General features: G+C 52.2%; 3 protein-coding genes across 3 annotated transcripts; 1 reads left to right on the top strand and 2 right to left on the bottom strand.

Moving 5' to 3' along the window:
- Positions 1-24: 24 nt before the first annotated feature.
- On the bottom strand, positions 25-12,586 carry LOC116436871 (E3 ubiquitin/ISG15 ligase TRIM25-like). The gene is made up of 41 exons (XM_032094290.1): positions 12,076-12,586; positions 11,219-11,274; positions 10,907-10,924; positions 10,599-10,619; positions 10,493-10,513; positions 10,378-10,395; positions 10,134-10,154; positions 9,727-9,747; positions 9,330-9,434; positions 9,207-9,227; positions 8,977-8,997; positions 8,529-8,549; positions 8,318-8,338; positions 8,110-8,130; positions 7,973-7,993; positions 7,550-7,570; positions 7,025-7,045; positions 6,933-6,953; positions 6,702-6,722; positions 6,586-6,606; positions 6,429-6,449; positions 6,283-6,303; positions 6,012-6,142; positions 5,726-5,789; positions 5,444-5,464; positions 5,197-5,217; positions 4,755-4,775; positions 4,501-4,521; positions 4,238-4,257; positions 3,851-3,947; positions 3,535-3,555; positions 3,300-3,320; positions 3,198-3,218; positions 2,816-2,836; positions 2,686-2,706; positions 2,378-2,398; positions 2,270-2,290; positions 2,138-2,158; positions 1,944-1,964; positions 1,826-1,846; positions 25-1,464 (listed from the first exon to the last, which is right to left on the bottom strand). The coding sequence occupies exons 1-41, from the start codon at positions 12,423-12,425 to the stop codon at positions 950-952; spliced, it is 2,025 nt and encodes a 674-aa protein (XP_031950181.1). The 5' UTR covers positions 12,426-12,586; the 3' UTR covers positions 25-949.
- Positions 12,587-12,607: 21 nt separating this feature from the next.
- RACK1 (receptor for activated C kinase 1) lies at positions 12,608-15,782 on the top strand. Its single transcript, XM_032094363.1, has 8 exons — positions 12,608-12,820; positions 13,161-13,332; positions 13,976-14,123; positions 14,261-14,356; positions 14,437-14,547; positions 14,962-15,102; positions 15,326-15,436; positions 15,665-15,782. Exons 1-8 carry the CDS (start codon positions 12,712-12,714, stop codon positions 15,728-15,730), a joined length of 954 nt encoding a protein of 317 aa, XP_031950254.1. The 5' UTR covers positions 12,608-12,711; the 3' UTR covers positions 15,731-15,782.
- A 525-nt stretch (positions 15,783-16,307) lies between these two features.
- TRIM41 (tripartite motif containing 41) lies at positions 16,308-20,964 on the bottom strand. Its single transcript, XM_032094311.1, has 7 exons — positions 19,992-20,964; positions 19,504-19,599; positions 18,856-19,086; positions 18,580-18,602; positions 18,246-18,373; positions 17,120-17,799; positions 16,308-16,489 (listed from the first exon to the last, which is right to left on the bottom strand). The coding sequence occupies exons 1-6, from the start codon at positions 20,856-20,858 to the stop codon at positions 17,270-17,272; spliced, it is 1,875 nt and encodes a 624-aa protein (XP_031950202.1). The 5' UTR covers positions 20,859-20,964; the 3' UTR covers positions 16,308-16,489; positions 17,120-17,269.
- Between the last annotated feature and the right edge of the window lie 350 nt (positions 20,965-21,314).

Raw genomic sequence — 21,314 nt, 5'->3', positions numbered from 1 at the left:
GCTGGAGAAAGGAATCCAAGTCTCAGAGAGTTTTGCAGGGTTTATTTTTGGGAGAGGATCTCGTGGTCACCCCCTGGGGGGACACGGGACACCGGTTCAGGCTTTGCTGGTGGCCACGGATGAGCAGGGAGGGAATGATGAGGGATTCAGCAGGGAACGACCACGGATTCAGCAGGGACCCCTGGAAGCGCTGGGAAGGTGGGGATCACGGTGTCTGTCCATCCACAGCAGCCCTGATCCCACCCATGCTCGGCTCAATCCTCCACGAATCCCAGTATTAGAGCTCCCAGTTCCTCACTGGGATCCCCTGGTGCAGTGACCGTGGAGCTCTGGCATTCCTGTCCCCTCCTCTGCTCTTCCCGAGAGCATTCCCGAGAACATTCCTGTCCCAGTCTGAGTCCTTCCCAACAGCATTCCCATCCTGGTCTACGTTCTGTCTCCCTCCTTCCCAGAGCATTCCCACCCCATTCCCCCTCCTTCCCAGAGCATTGCCATCCCATTCTCCCTCCTTCCCAAAGCGTTCCCATCCCAGTGTCCATCCCAGTTTGTGCCACTGGTGTCCAGATCAAGGTCGGGGCCTCCTCCTGTCCCTCCAACCACCTGCTCCTCCCTGAGCTCTCCATCCCTGGGCAGAATTCCCTGAATTCCGGGGTCACTGGATGAGGGAGAGGGAGCCCAGCTCCCGCAGAACCAGAACCCAGAACCCAGGATGTGCTCCCTGGCTCAGGAATTCCATGGAATCACTGGACGATGGAGATGACCCCCATCTCCAGCCAGGACCAGGGGCTGGACACTCCCCGGCTCAGGATCCCAGCATCACTGGATGCGGGATTCTGGGATCACTGGACAAGGGAACGCCGGGATCACCGGACAACGGAAATCGCCTGCAGCTCCAGCCAGGACCAGGGCTGCAGGCGCTCTCCTGTGAAGGGCTCTGCATTCCACGGCATCACTGGACGATGGAAATCTCTCCCAGCTCCAGCCAGAACCAGGGCCGGACGCGCTCCCCGGCGAAGGCGGTGGCCGGGAAGGCGAACAGGGGTGTCGGGCTGCGGCTGTCCCCGTCGAAGAAGGCCACGCGGCCGCCGTCGTAGTCCAGGGCCACTCGCAGGCGGCGGGGGACGCGCGGCAGCGGCAGCGGCGTCGGGGGGCTCGTGAGGGCGCGGCCCAGGCCTCCCCAGCGCTGCAGGGCCCAGACGCCGTCCCCGGGCCCGAAGGCCGGGCCCTGGCGTGGCACCGACTCCCGGCTGACCCCCACGGCGCAGAACGGCCCCTCGGCCACGTCCACGGTCCAGGTGTGGCGGCCCGAGGTGAAGCCGGGGGTGCCCAGCGCGCAGGGCGCGGCCGTGAAGCGCTCGGGGCCCGCCGGGGGCTCGGGGCCGCCGTAGGCCCAGCGCGCCCCGAGCCCGTCCGGAGACAGCACCAGGCGAGGGTGGGACGTGAGCGGGTCCAGGGTGACCCGGGCTGGGAATTGGGAGGCATTGGGGTGGGGAAAGGGGAGGAAAAGGAGGGGAAGGAGGGTGGGGAAAAAGGGGGGGGGGGGGGGGGAAGAAGGGGAGGAAGGAGAGGGGAAAGAAGAGAAGGAAACAGGAAACGGGAAATGGGGAAAGGGGGGAAAGGGGGAGAAGGGAAAGGGGGGAAAAGGAGAAGAAAGAGGGGAAAGGAGAGGAGGAAGAGGGAGGAAAAATGTCAGGAAAAGAGGGGGAAAAAAGAGAAAAAGGAGGAAAGGGGGAAAAAGAGGGATAAAAGGGGATAAAAGAAGATGAAACCAGGCAAAAGTCCCCAGTTCTGCCCCTTTCCATCCTTCTTTCCCACAAAGACTCACCCACTTTTTCTTCCTCTTTCCCTAAAACCACACAATTAATAGAGGAATCCTCGGTGACGGCTCTGAGTGGGAGCCAAAGGTTGGGAAGGGAGGGAGGGAAGGAGGGGAAAACACTCACGGTGCTCCTCGAGGCACCACCCTGCCAGGGAGAGCAGGAAATCATCAAATATTGGAAATAAGAGGGGATAAAATAGAATTTAAAAAGTAAAATATAATAAAACCCAATAAAATAGAAAAAATAAAATTAAAAAAAAAAAATAGAATAAAATAGATTAAAATAGAATCAAACCAGCCCCAGGACAGGACACTCACAGATCCTTATTCGGGATTCCTCTGAAAGGAATGAATCAATGAAGAAATTCAGGATAAAAATGCTTCTCTGTATAATTAATTTATGCAATTAATGAAATAGAAGAGTTTTCCCCCAGCAGCCCCAGGACTCACCGAGCTCCGTGTTAAGCTCCGCTGGAAAAGGAGGAAAAGGGAGAACTTCCATGAGGGGCCGCAGGGATCTGACAGAAATTCCCATTTTGGGAGGAACTGGACACTCACCAATTTGTCTGTCCCGTTGTTCTGTGGAAAATTGGACAAAATCCAGGATAATGTTACAGTTGCAGTATTTAAAATATTATCACACATCAAATACCAACAAAATATATACCAATATCTAAATAAAATTTAGAAAACATGAACATAAACTAGAATATTTTAATAAAATCGGTGACAAAATACAAAAATGACAGATTTTGTATTTATAAGCTACAGTAAATACAACCATTAGAACACAACAAATGTGTTATTATTTATAATAAATAATATCTTAAATGTGTAATGATCCATTTTTCCTGAATTTCCCTCACCAAGCGCCTCCGACAGCTCCGCTGGGAAGAGGAAAACCCAAAATTCCTCAGTTTCATGGGGCTCATGACCAGAATGAACCAAAATTCCCAAATTTGTGGAATTTCAGGGTGGGGGAGGGGGCACACGCACCGATCCTGGCGTCTCGATCTCCTGGGATGGGAAAGAAAAGCAGGAAAATTGAAATTATCGCAGAAGAAATCCCCTCTGCTGGTTCCCGCATCCTGGGGGGGAAATCCCGGGATTAGAGTCAGAACCAAATCCTTTCTTTTAAATGAAAATCTCAGATTTCAAATCAACAGCCTTAGTTTTTTAATCCAAATCCCAAGTTTTATATCCACACCCTGAATTTTAATTGAAAATCCCAAATTTTAAATCAAAATCTTTAACTTTTAATCAAAAACTCTGATTTTAATTCCAAAATCTCAAACTTCAATTTAAAAAAAAACCCTAATTTTAAATCCAAATCCTGCCCTGCTCCTCCCACCCTGGGATTTGGGAATTCTGGACTCACCCAGCGCCGCCCTGAGCTCCTCTGGGAAACCAAAGGGAAATGGGGTTAATTTGGGATATTTTTTCCTTTCAGCTCCACCCCAGAAATGGGAACTGAACCCACCAAGGTTTTTGTCGACTTCCCCTGGAAACAGGGAAGGAAAAAACAAAGTTAAAATAATTTAAAATGATTTAAAATTATTAGACATGATGCTGGTTATTGTTATTGGTATTATTACTACCACTACTACTATTACGATTCACTTTAAGATTAATTTCTGGCCACGAAAAAACTCAGAAAATGCTCAAAAAAGGGTTTTTTTTAAGGGGTTTAAAAGGAAAATTCAATAATTCCATACCAGGATCTTCCATGACTTTGCCTGGAAAGAGGAGAAAAACAGGAATTTCCATTGGGATCTGGTGATTCCCCACATTATCCTCCTCCCCTCCCTTCTTCACCATCAAATACCCAAACTCCCCCATTTCAACCTTAAAACTGGGGAGAAAGGGAAAAAGCAGCTTCTGGCCACGCTGGAAAATGGAGGTATTGGGGAATTTTCAGTAGGGAATTTTGGTGACATTTTTTCCACTGATTTGTTGGGGAAACAGCCCAAGTTCAGCAGGAAAATGGGGAAAAAAAGTGTGGATTTGGTGCTGGAAAAGAGAACGACTCACCCTGTTCTCCCAGTTCTACTGGTTCCTTTTCCTCTTCTTCCTCTTCTTCCTCTTTTTCCTCTTCCTCTTCTTCCTCCTCTTCCTCCTCTTCCTCCTCTTCCTCCTCTTCCTCTTCCTCCTCTTCCTCTTCCTCCTCTTCCTCCTCTTCCGGTTCTTCTTCCATTTCCTCAGGGAGTTCACCTGAAAAGAGTTAAAAAACAAGGAACTGTGGTAGTCGGAAATTAAAATGAAACCCACACAGGTATAAAAATAAGGGTTAAAAATTCAAACTAAAAACATAGAATAAACATGAATTGTATGAACACAACTGCTGTGAATTCCATCATTCCCAACTCCCTGGGAATTCCCCAAATCCCGGAGAAGGGCAGGACAATCTCATGTACCAACTTCTCCCTCCTTCAGTGCCTCTGCAAAAAAAGAGGAAAAGGTGAGACACAAATTTTCCCTCCCTGTCCCCATTTTTTTTCAGGATTCTCCCTATTGCCCTGTTAATTTTTTCCTGGGAATTCCTGCTGCTTTTAATGACTTCCTTTTTAATTCACTCCCACCGTGATCTCCAATCCCATATTCCCAAATCCAATTATGAAAAAAACCCTAAAAAAACCCCAAAATCCCAGATCCTTTTTGGAAACGGAATAAAAGCCACTCACCAAGCTCCTCCCTTAGTTTTCCTTAAAAAGAGGAAAATAAAATTATTTTGGATCCGTGTTTTCCCTTCCCAAGAATACAAAATCCCCTGAGTTGGGCAGAGACTTTATGCCTCTCAATTCCATTTTTTTAAACATAATTTAATTAATTTTGGGACTTTTTGGGCCAAAATTCTGAGCCAAAATGGCAGCAGGGACATCATGGGTGTGAATTCCCAAATCCCCAGGGATTGCTCCCAAAATCCAACGGCACTTACTGATAACAGAGTCCTGTTCTCCTGAAAATAAAGCAGAAGAAGGATTAAAAATGGGATAAACCCCTGATTTCCTGCAATTTTAGAGTCAGGGAAATAAAAAAAACCCAGTTACACCCCCCTAACTCCAAAAATCTCTATTTTTATTTTTTAATCCTGGATATTTATGAGGGGGAAACTCCAAAATCGGGTAAATTTTGTGTTTAGAAATGGGGGCTTGTGCCCCAAAATGAGAGTTTGGGAACAAAATGGGGTTTGGGACCTTTAAATTGGCCTCAAGAATAAGACCTCAAAAATTTAGGCCTCAAAGATTGGGTTTTTGAGGCCTAAAAATTGGGATCTGGACCTAAAAAATGGGGTTTGAGACCCTTAAAAGGGAGGCGTGTTAATTACTAATTAAATCAGACGTATTTTGGGGAGAGAATTCCCATTTTCCAAAACTTACGTGCTGCCAATTCCTTCTCCTCTGCACACAAAAATGGAAATTATTGCCAGGTTATCAACACATTATTAATTATTATTACTCAGTATTTCCCATTATTACCATCGTATTAACATTTTTCCCCATTATTCCCCATTATTTCCATTTTTCCTCCAAGATTTTCCTCCCGCCTCCAGGGATTTTGCTGATATTTTTCCCCAAATTCCCTCTTAATTATAATTTCTCTGCACCTTAATTAATTGGCACTCACCCAGCAGCTCCTTCAGGTGCCCTGGGGGAAGCAGAGAGAAACTAATTAAAACTAATGACACCAAATTTATTGATACAATTCAATGTAGAAATGATTTTAGTCATTATAGATTTATAAATATAAACTGGTTTTATGGTTATAGAACATAAATAGAAGTATAGATATAGATATAAGTATAAATATATGTATAAATATGAGTATAAATACAAGTATAAGTACAAATATAAATATAAGTATAAATATAGATATAAATATAAATACAAATATAAATCTCTGACTTACTGATCTCAGCTTCATTTTCCCCTAAAGGAATAAAAGGATTAAAATAAATAATTATTTTAAAACGTCCAAAATTGAAATAATTCTAAAAAAAAATTCAAAAAATTCTAGAAATTCTTTCTGCTTCCTTCATCCCTAAAAATCCCTGGAGCTGGTCCCGAGTACTCACGGATCTGGGTGTCCCGGGCCTCTAAATGAACAAAAATAGGGATAATTATTATTATTCCTGAATATTAAAAGTGATGTTTAAGTTTTTATCTTAATGATGCATTTTTTTAATCCATATTTATTTCAGCTTTTGCACCTGCACCTCTAGACTCAATGAAAATCCAGATTTCCCCCTGAAACCCATCAGATTTTCATGGAAAATGCCCCAAAAAAGGAGGGAAAATTCCTCACCCAGTTCTGCCTCGTGTTGCTCTGGGAGGGAGAGAAGAGGGAGAAAAGAGGGAGAATGGGAATTTCCAAAGTTGGTTCAGAATGGGGTGGAATTGTCAATGAATTATTCCATAACTGTTAAAAATTACTTCATCCTGGAAATTAAAAATTCAGGCACTTACGGAGCTTTTTCTTGAAGACCTCTGGAAACAAAAACAGGGGAAAATTGATAATGATAATGATAATAATAATAACAACAGTAATAATCCCCAATGCCAATTTTTTACCCAATTTCCACCCAAACTGAAGATTAACGGGATCAACTCACCCACATCAGCTGTGAGTTCCCCTGAAAAACAAGGAAAAAAAGGAATTTTGAGACCGAATTTTCACTTTTCCCACAGCCCCAGTGAGGGGGAATTAGGGATTTTCTCCCCAAAAGTTCACCCCAGCATTTCCTGGGGTGGAAACTGCCGCAAACTCACCGATTTTCGTGTGTCGCTCGCCTGGAAACGAGGGGAAAAGATCCGGATTTGGGGTTATTTCGGATGAATTAATGAGCGATGGAATTAACGAGGGGCAGAGGCCGGAGGGGACTCACCGAGTTCCACTGTGAAGATTCCTGGAAGCAGCAAATCCCATTAATTCCCCGATGGATTTTCCCCCCTCCCAGCTCCTCCCATGGGGTTTTCCTCCTGTTCCTTTTCCCTTTTCCCCCCAAATTCAGGCTCAGCCCCGCCGGCGCCGCGATGCCGGGGGGTTGTCTCCCCAAATTCTGGGGAACTGGGGGATTCCAGCGTTCCCATGGTGCTGGGGTGGGAGTCAAACTCACGGATGGTGGCGTCGCACTTGGCTGGAGGAAACACAAAATTAAAATTAAAATCTGTGTTCTGGCTCCTCTTCCCCCTTTTCCCCATCACTCACCGAGCTCTGCTCGGAGCTTCCCTAAAGACAGAGAAATAAAGTGAATAAATTCCAGTGATAGAGTCCAAGCGTAATTGAAACAGAATGATCAATATAATCAACCTTAGTCATTAATAGAGTCGATTTTAGTAATTAATGTGATCAATTTTAGCCATTAGGAGAACCGATTTTTACCAGAAATATTCACTAAGAATGAATACATTAGATCTTAAGTGTGGATACAATGAATTTTCATCATTAACGCCGTCAAAATGTTATTGATGCAACCAAAATAGTAATGATTAAATTGTTATTAATTCGATTCTTATTAAATATGAATTCATTATTAGGGTGGTGTTATTGTGTATTAGTTTATTATTAATATTAACGGGTTCTAACTGGGAGGAACCCTCCAATCCCAGCAAATCTCCCACTTGGAGCTGTCAGGGGTGGGACTCCCAAAATTTGGGGCGAAAAAAGAGGGATTGGGGCCCGGTAGCTGCAGGGGGATGAAATTCGGAGGAATTTGGGAATTCTGGCACTTACGGAGCCCGGAGTCGCGCTCGGCTGCGGGAGAGGGAGGGAAAAGCACCAAAAATCAGCATTTTGGGGTCATTTTTTACCTCCTCCCTCCCCGAGGATAAAACCAAAGCCAAAAAGCTCCAAGAATTTCCCTCATTCTGAATTTTCCTTCCAATAAAGGAGATTTCCAATTTCCTGCTGTTTTTATTCATCGTTTCATCCCTAAGAAAGGAAATTTCTCATTTTGTCTTGGTTTATATTCCAAATTTTCCTGATGAATATTTGTCATTTTCCTACATTTTCCATTTCTAACGTTCCCAATTTACCGGATTTTCCATTTCTAATTTTATTTGTAATAAATAATATTTCTAACTTTATTAAGCCACAGCACTAATTAATAAAACAGCCGTAAACCCTCTCAAAAATGTTAATTAAAGCTGTCCATACCCAGCAGCGCCGTGAGTCTTCCTATGGGATGAGGGAAAAGAGGGATTAATCCAGGAAAAGCAACAGAATTGACCCAGAAATGAGGAGTTGAAGCCCAAAATCATCAAATGAGGTGGAAAATGAGGAGCGGGACTCACGGATTTCAGCGGCGAGCTTGGCTGTGGAGGAAAAACCAGATTTGTGGTTACTTGGGGTTTTTCTCCGAGGGAATTACACAAATTTGGGTGAAAACTGGGGGAAAATTGACTTATTTCCAGTTTTTTCCCAGGACGGGATCAAGGAGGATCTGGCTGCCCCAAAACAAGGGGGTTTTACCCCAAAACCAGCAGGAAAAATGGCACTCACTGATTTTCCGGTCACGTTCCTCTGGGAAGAAGAGGAGAAGAGGGGAAAAAAAGCAGGAAAATGAGAATTAGGAAACAATTCCTTCATTTCTGGGTCAGTTCCATTGTGGTCCCAGAGTGCCTGGACCAGGAATGGGGATATTTCCCCCCCAAAATTCCTTTAAAATGAGGATTTTCTATTGAAATCATCTGGGGGGGAGGCTTGGACTTACTGAGTTTGGCATTGGATTCACCTAAAAAACAGGAAATAAAATAAGAACCCAGCCCCAATTCACCTGAAAACCCAGGAAATAATAAGTATCAAAAAGTCCCAAAATGGCTCCTCCTACCCCAGAACCTCCAATTTGAGGGAATTTTTATTCCACAGAAACATCCCCCTCTACAATCCTCAAAATTTGGCTTATTAAGGAAAAAATCGCCTTAAAACCACCTGAAAATGCACAAGATGTTCTAATTTTAATTTTTTACAACCATAATTTGCATGATCAAGGCCTAAATTTTCACCTCAAGGCCAAAATTCCCATTTTAAACTAACTTGGAGGGAAAAATTTCCATTTGAACACCCCAACTGTTAATTTTAGGGAGAAATTGGTAATTTTTAAAGCCGAATCATTCATTTTAAAGGCCAAATCTTTCACTTTAATCCATGGAACTCCTTACCCAGGTCCGAGGTCAGTTTGCCTGAAACCAAAAAAATGAAAATTCACATTATCTGGAGCTTTTCCAGGTCTGGATCCATCCCCAGCACCGACGGGAACGAGGAAAAGGGGCCCCAAAATCCCAAATTCTTTAGGTTGGCGCAACCCCAAAACCACCCGGGGATCCCAAAATTACTGAAAAAGCAGATCCTGGGGTTATAATTCCATCAGGAAAAGGGAAAAGGCACTCACTGATCCTCCTGTCCCGCTCCTCTGGGGAAGGGGAGAGAGGGAAAAGGGAAAGGGAATCAATAAAAGGGGAAATAAAGGGGGAAAAGGGGAAAAGATGGGAAAAGGGAAAGTCCAAGCACTCACCGAGCGTGGCCGTCAGGTGCTCTGGGAAGAACAGGGAGGGAAGAGGAGAATAAACCCGGGATTTCCTTGGGAATTCAACCCAGCCTGCCCCAAACTGCCCCTTGTCTGTGGGGAAAATGGGGCCATCGGGGCTGGAAAAGGGAATTCTGGGGTAAAATGTCAGGATTTGGGGCAAAACGGAGGCATTTGGAGCAGGATTCAGCCCCATGCCCCGACACAGCTTCGGATCAGGAGTTCTGCCATTGTCCCAGCCCCAGATTCCCTGGGTTTAGGTATTTTTAATGTTAATTATTATGATTCAAAAATAACATTTCTCTCCAAGCAATGGGTATAAATCCCGGGAAATTGGTTAAAACATGACACGAAGGGACTGGGGAAAATCCAGTTTGGGACTCACCAATTTCGGCTGCGAGTTCACCTGAAACAGAGAAATTTGGGATTGAGAATTTCCCTGCTGGGGGAATTTGATGGAGACAAAACCCAACGCTCCCCCACTGCCACAGTTTCAACCCTAAAATTAAAGGAGAAAGGGAGGAAAAATGGGTTTAATTTCCTTCTCCTCCCTCCTGGTAATTATTTTAGTCCCAATATTAGGAAATAATTAGGGAATAATCTCTCCTGGCTGGATTTATTAGATTTACCCCAATTTATTGATCCTATTGATCACTTTTCCAGTGAGTCTGGGGGGTTTTAAGACCTTCATCTTCCATTATTTGGATCTTTAATAACAATAATTTCTTTATTTAGGAGAATTTGCATGTTAATAATAACAATTTTTCATTTATTTAGGAATTTGGAACTCACCATTCTCCGTGTCACATTCCTCTGAAACCAAAGAGAGACAGAAATTGGAGATTGGAGTGCAAATTTATAGATTTGGGTAGAAATTGATATTTTTGTGTACAAGTTTACACATTTGATATAAATTTGGGGATAAATTTCTTGCTCATTCCTGGTTTCAAATCCAACATCTGGGAACTATTTTTACCTTCAGTGGAGCAAAAACCTGCCAAGTAACCCCAAAACAACTCGACAAAACTCCACTTACCCAGTTCAGTGTCACTTTCTTTAGGAGAAAAAAAAACCAAAATAAAATTTATATAAAAATATAAAATTTTATGGCTCCATCAGTGGCTGCTGCTGGGTCGGGGTGAGGGACTCACCAAATTCCTCCGGTAATTTCCCTTAAAGTCCAACAAAACTCCATCAAAACCTTCGGAATTGAGGCTTTTTTTGGGACAAGAGGGGGGAATAAAAAATTCTACTCACGGATTTGTGTGTCCCATTCATCTGGAAAAGAGACAAAAAGAAGGTTTAAAGCTGGATTTGATGATTTCCAAGGTCCTTCCCAACTGGAATAATTCCATAATTCCAGGAATTCACCCCTCAGCGGCCCCTCCTGGGTGGTTTTTCTTTTGGTTTTCACCCTCAGAATTGTCTTTAAAAAGCATTAATTTGGGTTTTTTCCCTGGTCTTTCCCAATCAAATCCATCCCATAATTCCATAACTGAGCTGGATCTGGGTTGATTGAATGTGGTCTGGAACATTCCAGTGGTGGAAGGAGGAAAATCACTCACCCAGAGCTGTGTTTTCCCCTGGAAAAGAGAAAAAAAAAAGGGATCAACGAGGTCAGTCTGGGGCATTCCCAGAGGAGGAACTCGGGGAATTAAAGTCCAGTTAAATTAAATGTGGATATTCTGGGATGAGCCCGACTCCAGGAAGGCCAAGAACATCAAAACACGGAATTTAGGTGTGGAAATCTGAGAAAATCCACGCAAAAGTGGGGTGGGGGGCAGCCGAGGCTCCCCTGGGAACCCAAGACCGGGATTTTGGGGCCAAACGAGCTGGAATTTGGCACCTAATCCTCAAAAAAATCCATTTTCACCCACCCGGCTCCATCATGGTGTTGTTCCCAGCCAGAATTGGCTTCGGGCGCTCCGTTGGCCTGGGGGGGAAAAGGGAAGAATTGGGTCATGGATGTGTTTTCCAGGAAAATGTGGGAACATGGGGAATGTTTCAGCCCAGGGGAGTGAGGGCAAGGAAGGCGTTCTCCCGGTTTTCCACGAATTCCCCATTTTCAGGCCAGGAATTTCCCATTCCTGGGGAGGTTTTGGGATGAGGGGCGACAAACCCACCTCCCGTGTCCCATCCTGAAGCTCAATTTAACCAAAATTAGGGATTTGGTGGAGGAAGGGACGTGGATTTTGTGTCCTTACGGACAACCCAGCAAGGACAGAGATTCCATGAGGGAATTTCCCTTCCCAAACTGCCCCTGCTGGATGGGAAAATCATGAAAATGCCGTTTTCGTGCTCATTTTTGTGCTCACGATCCCCAAACTCCCTGAGGAGTTGAATATCCAGAAATCTGGGAATGCTGCTCCATCAATATAAACAGAGAAACGCCAGGATGAAAACAGGGATTTAGGGAGAAACAGAGACACGGAGCGAGGGAGGCAGCACCAACTCTTCCCACATGGAATTATTAATTAATTAACAATATTAATTATGAATTAGTGAATCAACAGGATCCATTCTTTTAACCCTTCCCCTGTTTTTCAGGCTCCTCAGGCAGTAAAACAGGGATAATAAATAGAATGTTTGGAGGCACCAAAGGCCCTTCATTGCTGGGGCCAGATCGTGTTCCCACCACATTCCAAAGGCACCTCTGAAATTCCCATTCCCAGGAATCTCCCCAAATCTGCCTTCCTGGCCTCTCCAGAGCCCCTGGAATGGGGAAAGGACTCACCAGCCCCGTGGCTGCTCCCCTGGTGTTGGTTTTGGGGTGGGAAGGGGGGGTTTTAGCCGGGATGAGGGTCCTGGAGCCTGTGGAGGAGCTGCGACAGCTGAGCTGGAACCGATCCCGATCCTAAATTTAGCTGGGGAGGAGGATCCTGAAATGGCCATGGAGGGAACGGGATCCTCGGGCTGGGAGCAGGAGCAAGGGTCAGCCCAGGCCACTCTCCAGCCACAGTGGGATTGGGGTCCCCGAGGGGGATATTGGGATTCTTCAGGGGGGATATTGGGATCCTTTGGAGGGTACATTGTGATCTTTTGTGGAGGGATGTTGGGATCCTCTGGGGAAATACGGCGATCCATGGGAGGGAGGGTACTGAGACCCTTTGTTGGGGGATATTGGGATCCTCCGGGAGGTCCTCCCCAAATTCCCTCCTTTTCCGTACAACACAACCGGGCGCCACCATGTTGCCCACGCACGCCGCCATGTTGCCGTACGGCGAGACGTCACTTCCCGTTCCGCCGGAAGCGGCGCCGCCTCTCTTTGCCCGCGCCGGCCTGAGGGGACGGACGGGTCCGGGCTGAGGCCACCGCGCATCCGCCGCCATCCCGCCGCCCCCGCCAGGCTCCGCCGCCGCTCGCCGCCGCCATGACGGAGCAGATGACCCTGCGCGGGACCCTGAAGGGCCACAACGGCTGGGTGACCCAGATCGCCACCACCCCGCAGTTCCCCGACATGATCCTGTCCGCCTCGCGCGGTGCGCGCCGGGAGGGACCATCGGGGAGGGCTGGAGGGGGTGTGGGGGAGACCATCGGGGAAATTGGGGGGCGGGGGTCCACAGGGGTTCCAGGGGGTCTGGATAACTCCACGGACAGAACTGGGGGGAGGGTCTTACTGGGTTAGGTGAGGGGCTAGGAGCCCCCCAGAATTCCGCTGGAGGGATTTGGGGCAGCAGGAGCAGAATGAGGACGAGGAAGAAGCAGCAGCATCTCCCCGTACCTTCGCTGGGATTTATCTTTATTTGTGTCCTCCCATTCCTGGGCTGGACAGGGGTGGCCGGGGGTCCCTCGGGTGACCCCCGTGTGTCCCCACCGCAGACAAGACCATCATCATGTGGAAGCTGACCCGTGATGAGACCAACTACGGGATCCCGCAGCGGGCGCTGCGCGGCCACTCACACTTTGTCAGCGATGTGGTCATCTCCTCGGACGGGCAGTTCGCGCTCTCGGGCTCCTGGGATGGCACCCTGCGCCTCTGGGACCTCACCACGTCAGTTTGAGGGGGCTTGGGGGCCCTTGGAGGGGCTTGGGGGATGTTTCAGGGTCTGGGACAGCTCCCTGCGGCTCTGGGATTTGACCGTGTGAGTTTGAGGGGTCTGGCGGAAAGTTTGGGAGGTCTGGGACAGCTCCTTGTGGCCCTGGGATCTCACCAGGGCCAGATCATCCCAGAATTTGGGTAAATCCCGGATTTTAGGGTGGGAGTGGGGTGTTTGAGCTGCTCCCTGTCCCTCTCCCGATGATTACACCCGACATTCTGCCGATCCCGCGGGATCTGACGACACGTCCTGCAATGATGATGGGAGAGACGTGGGGAAGCAGCTCTGGAGGGGTCAGGCTGGATTTTGGGGTGCCCGGGGCTGCATTGCAGGGGGTGCAGCTGGAAAAGGGTCGGAATTCGTGGATCCAAACTTGTCCCGATCCCCACATCTTCCCTGTAACCCCTTTGATCCGATTCCCAATCACTGAGTAAATTATTCTGTCTTTTTTCATCCCAGTTCCTGGATATTTTTCCTAGTGTATGGATATTTCTCCTAGTTTCTGGGTTACCCCCACACTCCTGGAGGTCCCCCTTGGTTTGTGGGCTTTTCCCCCCATTCCTGCTGGGAATGCTGACCCTGTTGCCGTTCCCGCAGTGGGACGACCACGCGGCGCTTCGTGGGCCACACCAAGGACGTGCTGAGCGTTGCCTTCTCCTCAGACAACCGGCAGATCGTGTCCGGCTCCCGGGACAAGACCATCAAGCTCTGGAACACGCTGGGGGTCTGCAAGTACACAGTGCAGGTGAGCTGGGGGGGGCTTTGCGCCGATCCCAGGGGGTTGGGGCCAGCCCTGGGCAGTCCCCAATCCCGTTGATTGGAGGAGCCCTGGGTGGGCTCCGGCCACGTTCCCGCCCTGCCACCGGCGCCGTTCCCCCGCAGGACGAGAGCCACTCGGAGTGGGTGTCGTGCGTGCGCTTCTCCCCCAACAGCAGCAACCCCATCATCGTGTCCTGCGGCTGGGACAAGCTGGTCAAGGTGAGCGTGGGGTCCCCTGGAGGGATTTCTCCCCGGGACCCTGGGATTTGCCCCCGCTCATCCTGCTTCTCCCGCCCCAGGTGTGGAACCTGGCCAACTGCAAGCTGAAGACGAACCACATCGGGCACACGGGGTACCTGAACACGGTCACCGTGTCCCCTGATGGCTCCCTCTGCGCCTCTGGGGGCAAGGTATGGTTTGGGGGACACAGGGACACCCCGGGGCTGCATCACAGCCCCAGTTCCTGTTGTGGGGTCCTGGGATTGGTCATGGTTGGAGTGGGGAGGGGGGAGGCCTCGCTCCAGGAGAACCTCTTGGGGCTTCTGGGGATTGTTCTGGGGCGTTCCTGAGCTCCTGGGAATCTTCCCGATGGTCCTCGGGATCTTCATGGAGGTTCTTGGGACCTTCTTGGGGATGCTCCTGAGATCTTCTGGAGCTCCCACAGACCCTCCTGGAGCTTACGGGGACACTCTTGAGCTCCTTGGGACCCTCCTGGAGCCCTCGTGAAGCTCCTGGGGCTGTTCCTGAGCTCCTTGAGACCATTCTGGAGCTCTGTGTCCCCTGTGGGGCCCTCCTGGAGCTCGGTGTCCCCATGGTGTCCCCAGGACGGGCAGGCCATGCTGTGGGACCTCAACGAGGGCAAGCACCTGTACACGCTGGACGGGGGGGACGTCATCAACGCCCTGTGCTTCAGCCCCAACCGCTACTGGCTCTGCGCTGCCACCGGGCCCAGCATCAAGATCTGGGTACGGAATTCCTGGGAATGACCCCCGGGGTTGTGGGATCGCCCCGGGATCTCCCTGGGAACGGGGGGCGGGTCCCCCTCGTGCTGTGATGAAACACTCGGATGCCTCCGACCGCTCCATGGGGAAACCCAGAGGCTGTTTCTGAGCCAGCCCCGGGCTCAGGTGGGATCCAGGTGGGATCCGAGTGGGACTTGGGTCATTCCTCACTTCTCTGGTCCTGCAGGACCTGGAAGGGAAGATCATCGTGGACGAGCTAAAGCAGGAGGTGATCAGCACCAGCAGCAAAGCGGAGCCGCCCCAGTGCACGTCCCTGGCCTGGTCGGCCGACGGGCAGGTGAGGCCCTGGGGACCCTCACTGGGGCAGGGGACCTTCCCTCACCTGGGAACCCTTCACTTGGTCAGGGGCACCTGGGCAGGGGGGGTTTGGGGACCCTGCAGCTGGAGCTGCCCCGGGAAGGACCTGGTGGTCCCTCCTGCCCTTCCCACACCTGGGGCTGGGGGGTTTGGATTGACCTGGGGGCCACCTGGGTGACCCCTGAGTGACCTCTGTCCTTGTCCCCAGACCCTGTTCGCTGGCTACACCGACAACCTGGTGCGGGTGTGGCAGGTGACCATCGGCACCCGCTGAGCCCGAGTCCCACGTTTTTAAAACAAAATACCAATAAATGGCGCTTTATGGAGCTGGGGTCACCGTGTGTCACCTGCTGGGATAAACCCAGGGCTGTGGGGCCAAGACCTCGGGAAGGAGGAGAACGCCGCTGACGTCATTGGGATGGGAATTCGGGGTGTTCCTCACCCTCCTGTGCTGCAAAAACCCTGAATTCAAAAAAAACCCCAAACCAGCTAAATGTAAGACATGAGAAACCTCACCAGGCTGTGGGGATTTCTAGAATATTCGTTAGTGAGGAATACGCCACACAGCAGCTCCAATTTGGCCCAAAGTGCCATTTTTTACCAGTTTGGGGTGTTTTTGGGGCCTTCTCCTGGCTGTTGGATGTTACTCCAGAAGAGAAGGGCGAGCTGGGACCTGGACACGCAGCTCCAGGTCGTTCCTAATTAATGAACGAGGAATAAGCAGCTGGGATTGGACCCACACTTGGTTTTGGTGATGTTGGGGGGGGCCCTGACCCCGATTTTGGGGTAATTTACCCCAAACTCATCCTGGAAATAGCTCTTCCCAGGATCCAATGACCTGGAGCCTTGGATACAACTTCTTTATTCTTTATTATTGACATTTCATAAAACTAAATCTCCATTTAATTCTCATTTTAGCCAAAAATATCCCGAACGAGCTCTGTAACGCCAACAGGAAATTCCCAAATCCACCAAAATCCAGGGAAACGTGAGGGGGAGGACAGGGGGAGCTCCCGAGTGGGACAGGATCCGGCTGGAAATAAAAAGGGGGAAAAAATAAATATCCCCAACTCGGGGAGCTCCAGAGCTGCGGGGGGGGAAGCGGCTCCTCCCGGCCCCGTAAAGTGCCAGAGGGGAGAGGAAAATCCAGGATTTTCCCCCAAAAATGGCAGGGAAAGGGAGGGGAGGAGCAGGAGAACAGCAGGGGAAGAACAGGAACATTGGGGCTGGCAGGGCTCAGGTGAATCCCAAAAAATCCAGGCACTGAGAAATGCGGATTTTGGGAAAGGAGGGAGCTTGAAATCTCAGAGGATTTGGCCCCAAACGCAGAAAAACTCCCGGGGGTCCGGGAAGGGCCCAAAATTCAACTGGAACATGGCTGGGAGAGGGAGGAAGCAGCTCCCAGCACCAGGAACTGAACTGGGAACCAGATCCAAGGGGAATCCACCCCAATTCCAAACCAAAATCACCTGCAAAGGGGCGGGTTCTGCCCCATTCAACCCAAAACTGGCTCCAAAGGGGCCGATCCTGCCCCATTCAACCCAAAACTGGCTCCAAAGGGGCCGATCCTGCCCCATCCCAACCCAACCTCAGTTCCAAGGTGGATCCTGCCCCATCCCCACCCCAACCCCACTCCCAAGGGGCCTCCCCATCCCGAGCTGACCCAGCTCCGCTGGCGGCAGCGCCGGATCCTGGCGCAGGTGGAGCGGCAGCAGTGGGAGGGGGAGGAGGAGGAACCTCATGAGCGAAGCAGGTGCGAGAAGCTGAGTGCAGCCCCCCCTTCGCCTGCACCCCGTGGGGGCAGCCGGGCCCGTCAGGTGCAGATCTTGATGCGGGTGCCCTTGGCCAGGATGCGGAAGAAGGGGAAGACGCGCTCGCGGCAGCAGATGTGGAAGGTGTGGATGTGGCTCATGCTCTCGGCGTTGTAGAAGCACAGCTGGCCCCGCTCGTAGTCCAGGTAGACCCCGAAGCGCCGCGGCTGCTCCCCGGGCGCCAGCGCCGTCTGCTCTGTGGCCGTCAGTGCCTGGTACTTCTTGCCGCTGGTGCCCACGGCCCAGATCTCCCGCTTGGGCGCCGGGGAGGAGCCGCCGGACGCGCCCTTGTGCCGGTGCCGGGTGGTCTCGCGGGCAGCCCCCACGGCCCAGCCGCGCCGGCCGCCCACCTCCACCTCCCAGTAGTGGCGGCCGGCGCTGAAGCCGGGCGCTCCCAGCACGCACAGGTCGCCGTCCGAGCGCCGGGCGCTGCCCGCGGGCTCCTGGCGCCGCTCGGACAATCGGACGCTGCGCCGGTCCAGGGACAGGCTGAGCCGCGGGTGGGCCGTGGAGGGGTCCAGGGTCACATCGGCTGCGGGGGTTGGGAGGGGGCTTAGGGGAGGGGTTCTGAGGGGTTGGGTCTGGAGAAGGGGGGTTTGAAGGGTTTGGGGGGGGAGTCGTGGCACGTGGGGGGTTGGAGCAACGATTTCCAGCCCTTTAACACCAAATTTCCACTCCTTCAACCCCCAATTTTCCACCTTTTAATCCCAATTCTCACCTCTTCAACTTCCAATTCCCATCCCTTTAACCCCAAATTTCCACTCCTTCAACTTTCAAATTTTCACCCCTTTAGCCTCCAATTTCCAACCCCTTCAGCCCCCAGTTTCCAGCCTTTTAACCCCACCACCCCTCTAACCCCAGAATTTTCACTCCTTTAAATGACTAATTTTTACCCCTTCAACCCTCAATTCCAACTCCTTTAACCCCCCAGTTTTCACTTCTTTAATCCCAAATTTTCTCCCTTTCCCCCACCCCCACCTTGGGGCACTTTGCTGAAGACCTTTTCCATCTTTCTCATCACCACATCCTGCAGGAAACAATTCCGGAACTTCTTCCCCACATCCACCGGCACCATCTCGGGTTCCTGGAATTTGATGTTCTCACACCTGGAATGGGAGAAAAAAAAGGGGGAAATTGCAATTCAGCTGCTCCAAGGTGTCTTCCCAGCCTTCCTCCTCCCCCAGATATCCCAAATCACCCCCAAAATCCCATCTGTCCCTGCCAGGAATTCCCACTAGCCTGACCCATCCTGGAGAAGCTCCTGGGGTGGGTTTTCCCAGAAAACCCTGAGGAGGCTCTGGGAATGACTGACCTGATGAAGGTGCCTTTGATGTCCTGGGAGGAGCCGCCGGGTGCAAAACGGGGATAAAAAAAATAGGAAAAAGTTAATGAGGACTTGGACTGGTCCCATGGGATTCCAGTGGGGAAGAGCCTTTGAAGACCTCGAGAAGCTGGAGCCCAGGGGGAGGGAATAAAAAACCCCAATCCCAGGGATCCCTTTTCCCCCGAAGAACGGGGTGGACGAAGCTCCAGTGACCTGGAGCTGCTGGAGCCCATCCCATCCCCCCAATCCCAGTTTTCCCCCCACCTTGAGCAGCTGCAGCCCGTCCTGCCTGCCGGCGGCCTCGGCGTCGGCGATGAGGCGGCGCAGGGCCGAGCTCCGCTCCTCCAGCGCTCCCAGGTTCCGGCGCTGCCGCGCCAGCAGCGCCTCATGGCGCTCCTGCAGCTGCCGCAGCAGCAGCACCTGCTCCCCCGCCAGGAACCGGTGCAGCACCTCAAAATCCGCCTCCAGCTCCTGCATCTCCACCTGCATCTGCTCCTGCCGGGAAGAACCGCGGGATCTGCGCGGGGAACGCCGCGAGCACGGCCGCGGAACGCCGCAGGGACCAGGGAAGGGGGTGGGTTAAAGAAAGTGAGGAAAAGGAGGAGGTTTTTAAGGAGTTTTGGTTAGGAATGGGGTGGCTACCAGGGAATTCTGTCCTGGATAAAGCAGGTTTTTAAAGTATCAAAGGGAAAGGGAGCATGGGGATGGAATTCCAGTAAATTAGCGTTTAGTTGGAGCTTTATTCCATCAAATCGGAGTTGACGGAGTTTTTTTATCCTCCACCTCCCCCCTCAGCCATCCCTCAGGCCGAGAAAACAGGATTTTAGCATCCTGGGACTGATTGTTTTTGGTGGAGTAAAAGTTGGGAAGTGAGAAAATGGGGAAAAGGCCTCGGGATCAGCCGGTTCTCACCCTCAGCACTGAGATTTTCTCCTCCTCGCTGGATTTCTGCTTCAGCACCGCATCCAGCTGCTTCCGGAGCGGCTCCAGGTGGCTCTGGAGCTTGTTCTGAGGGAAGGGGAAAGAGCTCAGGCACCCCAGATCCGGGGAATCCTGGTCTCACAAATCCCCCTCGTCTTCTTTCCCTCCCCAATGCCACATCCAGGCTGGGAACTGACCCCCAGACACCTCATCCATCCCCAACCCACCCCCTTTTCCTGCCTCCTGGAGTGTTTTCGCTGGTTTTCCTCCCAAAAAAGGTGGAATTGGCCCTTCCCCTCCCAAACTCGGGTGTCCAGAGTGTCCCATATCCCAAATCCCTCTTTTTTCCCCCCTCCCGTCACCGAACTGGTCCGGCCAGACCCTTCCAGTACTGCCCCTGGAACCCTCCGCGTCCCCCGTGGATCCCCTGCGTCCCCAACCCCACAAAAACTCCCGAACTCCCCCTGAGCCGCCCCCACCTTGCAGTCCTGCACCACCTCGTCCAGGGGCACCACGCTGTGGTGTTTGTGCCCGCGGGCCTCCCGGCACACCACGCAGATCGCCGCCTCGTCCACCTCGCAGAAAAGCTTCAGCGGCTCTTGGTGCTTCTCGCACAGCTCGGGGGGGCCCCCGGGCGCCGCCGCCGGGCCGGGCCCAGGCCCCGCGGGGCGCTGGGGCCGCGGGTGCAGCTGCCGGATGATCTGGACCATGTTGGCGAGCTGCAGGTTGGGGCGGAAGCTGCGCTGCAGGAACGTCTTGCGGCACTGGGGGCACGTGAAAACCGGGGGGCGCCGGGGGGGCGCGGGGGGCGGCGGCTGCTCCTCCTCGTCCTCCTCCTCTTCCTCCGCTTCCTCCTCCTCCTCCACGTCCTCCTCCATCACGTCCTCATCAAAGTCCTCGTCCCCGAAGTAAAGCCCCCCCTGCGCGCCCCCTGCCCACGCGGTGGCTTCTTCCTCTTCCTCCTCCTCCTCGTCCTCCGCGGGGTCTTCCCAGAGCTCGGCTTCCTCCTCCTCCTCCTCCTCCCACATGTCGTCATCTTCCTCCTCGTCCACACCGGCCTCATCCTCCTCCTCCTCCTGCTCCACATCCAGCTCGTCTTCCTCCAGCTCGTCCTCGTCCTCATCCTCCTCCAGCTCGGAGCCGCCCTCAGAGCCGCCCGGGGGGGGCTCGGGGCCGCCGCGGGCCCAGAGCCGGGAGATGCAGCCGCGGCAGAAGTTGTGGCCGCAGCCGATGGACACCGGGTCGGCGAAGTAGTCGAGGCAAATGGCGCAAATCGCCTCCTCCTGCAGCGTTTCCACCGGGTCCGGCCGGGAGCCGGGGCCGCCCAGCGCCGCGGGGGCCGCCATGGCGGGGGGCGAGACCCTCCTGCTGCCGCTCTTCCTCCTCCGCCTCCTCCTCCGGGGCTCCCGCGCCCCCCCCGCGGCTCCTGCCCGGCCCCGCGGTGCCCCCGGCCCAGCTCAGCCGCCCCCCGCCACCCCGGGGCTCCCGCGGCGCCCCCTCCCCTGCCCCGCTCCGGTCTCCCCCGCCCCGGCACAGATCCCAAAGCCCGGCGAGGCCCCGACGGAGGCTTCAAGCCCGCCGCTGTCCACCCCGGCCCGGGCCCTCCCCGCCGGGCTGGGCCCCTCTAGGCCTCACCGGGCCTCGCCGCTACCCGCGCCGCCCGCGCCGGTGCTCCCCCGAGCCCTCGCGGCCGGTGCCGGAGGAGCCGCTCGGTGCCCGCCGGGTCCCGCCCGGTGCCCGCCGGGTCCCCCCGGCCGCGCTCGCCCGGCAGCGGCTCCGCCACAGACGGGAAGCGCCGCGGC

Source organism: Corvus moneduloides, chromosome 31, assembly GCF_009650955.1.
Source record: "Corvus moneduloides isolate bCorMon1 chromosome 31, bCorMon1.pri, whole genome shotgun sequence".
Lineage (NCBI taxonomy): Eukaryota > Metazoa > Chordata > Aves > Passeriformes > Corvidae > Corvus > Corvus moneduloides.
The sequence above is the reverse complement of the archived record's forward strand: the minus strand, read 5'-3'. Positions and strand labels throughout refer to the sequence as shown.

What these genes read in the sequence shown, in the direction of transcription:
- LOC116436871 (XM_032094290.1), bottom strand. Translation starts at nt 12,425, where the DNA reads ATGGATCGCCGTATTTCCCCAGAGGATCCCAACATCCCTCCACAAAAG. An exon ending in AAAACTAAGGGAGGAGCTTG is followed by an intron (nt 4,258 to 4,500) that starts GTGAGTGGCTTT and finishes CTTTTTTTGCAG; the next exon opens with AGGCACTGAAGGAGGGAGAA. An exon ending in GGAGCTGTCGGAGGCGCTTG is followed by an intron (nt 2,399 to 2,685) that starts GTGAGGGAAATT and finishes AATTTTCCACAG; the next exon opens with AACAACGGGACAGACAAATT.
- RACK1 (XM_032094363.1), top strand. Translation starts at nt 12,712, where the DNA reads ATGACGGAGCAGATGACCCTGCGCGGGACCCTGAAGGGCCACAACGGC. An exon ending in GCTGGGACAAGCTGGTCAAG is followed by an intron (nt 14,357 to 14,436) that starts GTGAGCGTGGGG and finishes CTCCCGCCCCAG; the next exon opens with GTGTGGAACCTGGCCAACTG. An exon ending in TCTGCGCCTCTGGGGGCAAG is followed by an intron (nt 14,548 to 14,961) that starts GTATGGTTTGGG and finishes TGGTGTCCCCAG; the next exon opens with GACGGGCAGGCCATGCTGTG.
- TRIM41 (XM_032094311.1), bottom strand. Translation starts at nt 20,858, where the DNA reads ATGGCGGCCCCCGCGGCGCTGGGCGGCCCCGGCTCCCGGCCGGACCCG. An exon ending in AGAAAATCTCAGTGCTGAGG is followed by an intron (nt 19,087 to 19,503) that starts GTGAGAACCGGC and finishes TCTTCCCGGCAG; the next exon opens with GAGCAGATGCAGGTGGAGAT. An exon ending in ACGGGCTGCAGCTGCTCAAG is followed by an intron (nt 18,603 to 18,855) that starts GTGGGGGGAAAA and finishes GGCTCCTCCCAG; the next exon opens with GACATCAAAGGCACCTTCAT.